Here is a 6,739-nt window from a genome sequence, read left to right on the forward strand (position 1 = left end):
ACTGCTGTGTTTCAGGCTTTTAAACACACTCGTAAGGCATTATATTTTGGTACCTCCAAATCCTGAATGACACTTAATTGCAATGGAGTAGGGTTGATTGAACTTACTATGTGAAGAAATTATCCTAATGTTACATAATGCAGCTTTAATCAAATGACATGTACATTGTAGTTACCCTACTGACAATGTGATTATTATACAGTCATGCGCCATTGTCAGCATCTATTCCAAAGAGAGATTTTGCCCTAAGAATTTCTATCTGTGCTGCGATCCTGGAACTCTTTTCATTGTTTTCTATATGACAAATGGTGAGAAATACTATGAGTAATGAATGAACAAGTGATGTGGCCAATGTGTGTGTAATGGAATAAAGTGTGCAACAGATAAAGCAAGGCTTCTGTTTTTTTTATACAAGAATACAAATAAAACAGCAATTTAAAGGCATTACAGGATCAATGTCAACTAACATAATTATCATATAGCCAGATGACTTTGACCAATCAGAAGTCTCAATTTTATATTTGGCTATGATACCATAATGTCAGTGACAACTGGTGGATAATCATTATAAGTGGTCAGTTATTAGAATTATTAACCACTTGACCATACCATTATGCAGGGGGACCCTATAGATTTTCCTGTTTTCTCCCTTAGTTACATAATGGTTTGTAAAAAGTTTTCAAGTTTGACCTATTCAGGTAAAATTGTATTTCACACATTCATGATAGGGTCATGTGTTTCATTCCCACATCAAGAAATTTAACAGAGAACTGTACGAAAAGTAACTTTCCATGTCTAAAAGAGAAAGAGACATTTAGAAAAAAAAGGTTCTAAAGCAATTGCAATTATGTGCACATATCTATCTAAATTGAAATATCTATTTGTTACAGGTTGACACTTTCTAAGTACAAAAAAATGTTCTCCAGCTTTCCACTAATTATAAGTCTAGTAGTCCAAAGTAATCTTGGATATTGACGAGACCAACAGAGAATATTTAGAGCAGTTCTTTACATCCTATAATATCATTAGTCTATGTTATGTTTTGTTGATTTTGTTACAATGATGTTATTTACAGTGGTGAAGTAACTAAATACCTGACACAGAAAAACACTTGGATTGTTGGCACATCATAAACTTTGTGGTATTCCAGTAAAAAATAACAATTTGGTCCTATATAAGAACAAACTGATTGATTCAGTATCAGATTTGTACTTATTTTGTGAATAATCCAATATATAAATGCTAAAGAAGACTTTGTAACATACTGTTACAATATGTAAGACAATGGGCAATAATGTTATCCTCATAAAATTGTAATTGCATTTTATATTTTGCACTTTCAAGTTTCATGTGCACTTAGGCTTTGAATTGAGTGCCAACCTACAAATCTAACTCTTATAGGTGATGGCCAAGACAACATGGACAATCAAGAACTATCTATTTACTTATGGCATCTCTATAAAATGTCACTGGAAACTTCCCCACCTTTTCTGGCATACTTTCAATATGGTTTTCATACAAGCAATGATAATGTTTAATGTTTCATCATATTATTTATGATTGCCCCCCCCCCCAAAAAAAAGCAATAGGTCACAGTTGGTAAGTTGATAATATTTGATGATAGCCTGGTTACCAGACCTATTTCAGCTTCTAAGTCTTTATACTCTCCACAATTTATTTGAGAAGAGGATAAAGACAGCTAAAATAGGTCTGGTAACCAGGCTAATTTGATAAGTTGTGGTTCTGTCCTTCTTCTAATGTGACTGAACATTAGGGCGAATCAAGAAGATTTTGAGTGAAACACTCAAAATCTCAAGATAAAGTGGAGGGACCAGCCAGACTATGTTGGAAATTCTGACATAGAGTTTGTCCAATAAATTCAACTGTAAGGGGGGCCTTTGACTACACATGTAAGTTACTGAACTATGTGTATGTCACTAAAGTGTGCCTCTCGTACTGGTATTGTTCAACCAGTAAACCTGCCCTTGGGCAAAAGCAGCAGCATTATTTTAAGTGACAACAGCTGGCCCTTTTGTAGGGGGGGGGGGAGATCAGATCGGGTGTACTAGTATTTCTTATTTTAGATTAAAGGCATCCAAGGCAATTTCAGAGTGCAAAAAAGCAACATTCTGGATGAGGAAATTTGTCTGATATTAATATTTACTGCCATATGCTACTTGTATGTGATTCAATATGATGTGATATGGTTGATTCAACTTACTACATTAAAAATGACCAGAAAATGGACTGAAAAAATCGTCTTACTGCCCTGAAATTGCTTTGGGTGCATTTAAAGCAATTTGAAATGGAAAAATATCCTTACTATCTTGTTAAATGTTTCAAATGGAAGAGTCCTAAAAAACTGGAATCAGAACAATGGTCAAATCATTTAATACCAACATATAAAAAAGTCATTTCTTACTTCAAGCTCTCTCTCTCCAACTTGTCGAGTTGACCTGCTACCTTGTATAACTAAGATCATAAACATTGCATTGTATACAAGTGGGTAGACTAATACTACTAAGTACCTAAGTATGGCAAGTATTGCTTTAGAGACTACAGTATCTGTAGTCTTTAGGACTCGTTTGTTTGAGACGCCTTAAATTCTGCATAGTCGATGAACCCGTCCCTGTTCCTGTCGTCGTCTCGTAAGATCTGGTCGATGGTGGACGTGATCTCGTCTTCGCTGAGCTGTACGCCGTCGTGGCCCTTGTCGTGGTCCTCGTCGTGGAAGTGCGTCATGGCGGACACCAGCTCGATGCCGTCCAGCCGGTTGTTCTTGTCGTAGTCGTGCTGGGTGAAGTAGTGGAACTGTAGCTCTTCCTCTGACATCTCAGCTGTGGACTTCCCGACTAAAGGGTCCAGGTGTTCCTTAATGTGACTACAGAGACACAATACAGAATTGTGAAAATTGTTGTCAAACGGGGGGTTTATACCATTATAGGCGCTACCAACTGACCCAGCCGGGAATGATCTAATGGTTAGGATTTGGCGGTCTCACCGTCAAGGCCTGGGTTTGATTCCTGGTGTGGGAACCACTGTAAGAATTAGGAGAGTAGAAACAGAAAGACACTCCTGGTCCCGGGCCGGGGTTCGAACCCACAACCAAACCTGAGCACCAGGTTCAAATCCGACACTCCTACCGATTCGGCTAAAAGGTCTAGACCCCTCGGCCGGGTCAGTTGGTAGCGCCTATGAACCCCCCATTGTTATAGTGTTATCATGTGGCAAGGCTCAAAATTCATGTTTGGGCATAGGTACTGGTGCACCCAACCTATAATATTGGGTGCACAAAAAAACACTTGGGTGTACCATATAAAATTAGTCGGTGTGTGTTCCTTACAATACGTAAACCTACAAAAATATTCGGGTACACCCACAGGCTTTGGAAATGATTAATGTTCAATTAAAATGGCTCACTACGACTCAAAGAAAAAAGGACATACCTTGATACCGCATACAGCTGAGGGAGGCGATGCCTATAATGAGCCGTTCTAGTCGCTTTCGACGTGCTTGAATTTGAGGTGCGTCCAGTGCTTGTCCAGATTAGTCTTGAACTCGTTCACCGTTCTGCTGTTCACTACCCATTCTGGTAGTGAATTCCAGTCCTTGACACTTCTAATACTTAACACTTGGCCTCTCACTCTAGCTTTTGCAAGGGGAACTTTAAGCTTGTATTTGTGACCTCTTGTTTTGTGACATGCGGACCCTCACAATTTCTTTATTCATCTTAACCAAATATGTTGAAATTCAAGTGAGTGCAAATAGACTATGATTTAACGTTATACGAATAATTCAAAGACTTACTCTAAGTCTTGTACATGGTCTCTGCTGCGCAGTGGGTTTGGTGCCTCTCGCGGTTGTTGCCCAGTGGTGCCGGGGTCAGGTAAGCTGCCCTGGTGGAAGGCGGGCTGAGCCCCGGGCTGGGCCGGCACGGCTGCCTGACCGTGGGCGGCACGTGAGGCCGGCTGCCCCGCCTGGCCTGGCTGGGCGTGCGCTGCCTGAGCACCTGGCGGGTGAGGAATGTCCGGCTGTAGTTGTTGCTGTTGCTGCTGCATCTGGACAGGGTCGCCCTGGCCCTGACATGCTGGTAAGATGAAGAAGGAACAAACTGCGACAAACACCAGTCTACACTGCATTGTTGTGGCTTGAAGTTAAACCCCTGGATCAAAAATGTCGTCTGTTGTGGGAGGGGGGCGCACCGGTTAGGCCGCTAGACGGGACAGTTTAGAAGCTGGTTCCACGCTAAGCCTTCTTCTGTTTGAGCGAGTTTCAGTTCTGCAACACAAGAGATAACCTGGGCCGTGAAAATTCGCGTAAAAGTTGTTCAAAAGTTTAGTAAACTGTCCGGGAAAACTCGGACCAAAAGTCACACGGAAGTACACGTCTGCAGTCTGCCGCGTGGCATAGTGGGAAACTTGTCACCTTTGACCTAATAACGCGGGAAGGACGGAGGCAAAGTTGAACATGTTTCTTTTCTGTCTCCCAGTCTATGAAATATTTGTAGAGCTATAGCAGTGGGGATCAATTCAATCGCCACCAACTGACCAGTCAAACAGGTCCGGACCTTTTGGCCTTGCGGTTAGTGCGTTGGGTTCATGGGCTGGGGTTCATGGGATCTCATGGGCTAGGGTTGTAAACTTACACACTAAAAAGGGCAAGGTTACGCCTCTTGGAGATAGTTACTTGTCATGTAATGCAAGCACCAGAGTTATCAACCAAAATTGAAGTCTTCAAAAATTCTTTTTGTTTTCCACCAAGAACTATGATCGTAGAATGGAACTCGCTGCAACCAACCGTACAGTAGGGGCATCCGTCATCACTAGATAGCTTTAAACTCTTAGAAGCAAATGTCTAGATTTAGATGTTCAATCAAAGGATATGTGTAACAAGTCGTTTGGAGTATTATAGCCAGCTGCCACGTGCACCACGCCATGTGCCTGCAAAGCTGGTGTGTTATATGTCAGAAGCTGGTGTATTAGTATTATACGCCAAGAAGTGACTATATCGGCTATACAGATACTTTGTACATATACAACCATCATACAGATACAGGTAAAGATACTGACGGAGATCATTGATTGTTAGTCGTTTAGATGCTATGATGGAGACAGAGTCAGATGGAGGTGATGAGGAGAGTGTGTTCTCCTCCACCACATGGACCAGTGGAGGGCTGCTGGATGGGGAGGAGGAGGATGATGATGATGATGGAACTCCCTTCTATACACTCACATCAGGAGATAGTCAAGTAGAGACAGAAGGTATGGTGGACACATAGGGCTCAAAATTCATTTTGGGGAATAGGTGCACTGGTGCACAAAAAAATTTTTTGGGTGCACCATATAAAATAAAATACAGTGGAATGTCAGAAAAACTTATTATGTTTCATTTCTAAAGAAAAGTAGTACAACAATGATTTTATTATTTTCTGACACTTAGATATTAAGAATATGCTGTATAGTACTATACATTAACATCTTTAACGTTACATACATAAACCTAAGAAAATATTTGGGTGCACAGCTCCAAATTTGGCTCATGCACCCAGTATATTTCGAGCCCTGACACATGATTATGTAATCATTACCTCAATGTATGGAGGTTTTGTTGTGCTTATCTATTTGTTTCTTTGGTGTGATCCATACTTTCTAAATTCTGAGTGGTGCAGGTAGTTTTCAATGTTATACCATTGCAGGCACGAAGAAGAATAGTACTTCAAACCGTGGTACTATTTACTTAGGTCATCAGTATATTGTTACAGTATTGTCTATCCTCAGCCAACAAGGGCCTACAGTTTGTGAGCAGAGGGAACAGTCACCAGCCTATCCACATTCCACTGGTACACCTGCTGCGCCGGGCACTGCTACAGCATAACTGGCACCAGGCAGCACACGTCATGGCAGCACTCTGCACCGAGTACAGGGATGTAGGACATGTCATCTGGCAGGTAAGGAGAAACACTCTGCACCGAGTACAGGGATATAGGACATGTCATCTGGCAGGTAAGGAGAAACACTCTGCACCGAGTACAGGGATGTAGGACATGTCATCTGGCAGGTAAGGAGAAACACTCTGCACCGAGTACAGGGATGTAGGACATGTCATCTGGCAGGTAAGGAGAAACACTCTGCACCAAGTACAGGGCTGTAGGACATGTCATCTGGCAGGTAAGGAGAAACACTCTGCACCGAGTACAGAGATGTAGGACATGTCATCTGGCAGGTAAGGAGAAACACTCTGCACCGAGTACAGGGGTGTAGGACATGTCATCTGGCAGGTAAGGAGAAACACTCTGCACCAAGTACAGGGATATAGGACATGTCATCTGGCAGGTAAGGAAGGACAAACACTCTGCACCGAGTACAGGGGTGTAGGACATGTCATGTAAGGAGAAACACTCTGCACCGAGTACAGGGCTGTAGGACATGTCATCTGGCAGGTAAGGAGAAACACTCTGCACCGAGTACAGGGATGTAGGACATGTCATCTGGCAGGTAAGGAGAAACACTCTGCACCGAGTACAGGGATGTGGGACATGTCATCTGGCAGGTAAGGAGAAACACTCTGCACCGAGTACAGGGATGTAGGACATGTCATCTGGCAGGTAAGGAGAAACACTCTGCACCGAGTACAAGGATGTACATGTAGGATATGTCATATAGGTTACATGTAGGTCAAAGGTCCCAAAAAGGATCATTTCCGATCTTTAATTTCCCATTACATGTTTTTTAATGCATGT

The 6,739-nt window shown here is 42.0% G+C and overlaps 2 protein-coding genes across 2 annotated transcripts in view; one reads left to right on the forward strand and one right to left on the reverse strand.

The window, feature by feature from the left end:
* Positions 1 to 2,415: 2,415 nt before the first annotated feature.
* On the reverse strand, positions 2,416 to 4,361 carry LOC109484931 (multiple coagulation factor deficiency protein 2-like). Its single transcript, XM_019788290.1, has 2 exons — positions 3,808 to 4,361; positions 2,416 to 2,881 (listed from the first exon to the last, which is right to left on the reverse strand). Exons 1-2 carry the CDS (start codon positions 4,137 to 4,139, stop codon positions 2,575 to 2,577), a joined length of 639 nt encoding a protein of 212 aa, XP_019643849.1. The 5' UTR covers positions 4,140 to 4,361; the 3' UTR covers positions 2,416 to 2,574.
* A 156-nt stretch (positions 4,362 to 4,517) lies between these two features.
* Positions 4,518 to 6,739, forward strand: part of LOC109484892 (TATA box-binding protein-associated factor RNA polymerase I subunit A-like) — a 9,947-nt gene continuing 7,725 nt past the window's right edge. Inside the window, exons 1-3 of the mRNA XM_019788245.1 lie at positions 4,518 to 4,581; positions 5,089 to 5,261; positions 5,778 to 5,947. Of these exons, the coding sequence (XP_019643804.1) occupies positions 5,102 to 5,261; positions 5,778 to 5,947 (330 nt within the window). The 5' untranslated portion in view covers positions 4,518 to 4,581; positions 5,089 to 5,101. The remainder of the gene's footprint in view (positions 4,582 to 5,088; positions 5,262 to 5,777; positions 5,948 to 6,739) is intronic.

The sequence above is a fragment of the Branchiostoma belcheri genome, unplaced genomic scaffold (assembly GCF_001625305.1).
Source record: "Branchiostoma belcheri isolate BF01 breed outbred unplaced genomic scaffold, Haploidv18h27 scaffold71, whole genome shotgun sequence".
NCBI classification, from domain to species: Eukaryota; Metazoa; Chordata; class Leptocardii; order Amphioxiformes; family Branchiostomatidae; genus Branchiostoma; species Branchiostoma belcheri.

Coding starts and splice junctions, on each gene's coding strand:
- LOC109484931 (XM_019788290.1), bottom strand. CDS start 4,139: ATGCAGTGTAGACTGGTGTTTGTCGCAGTTTGTTCCTTCTTCATCTTA. Junction 2,882..3,807: donor GACCATGTACAAGACTTAGA/GTAAGTCTTTGA, acceptor GTGTCTCTGTAG/TCACATTAAGGAACACCTGG.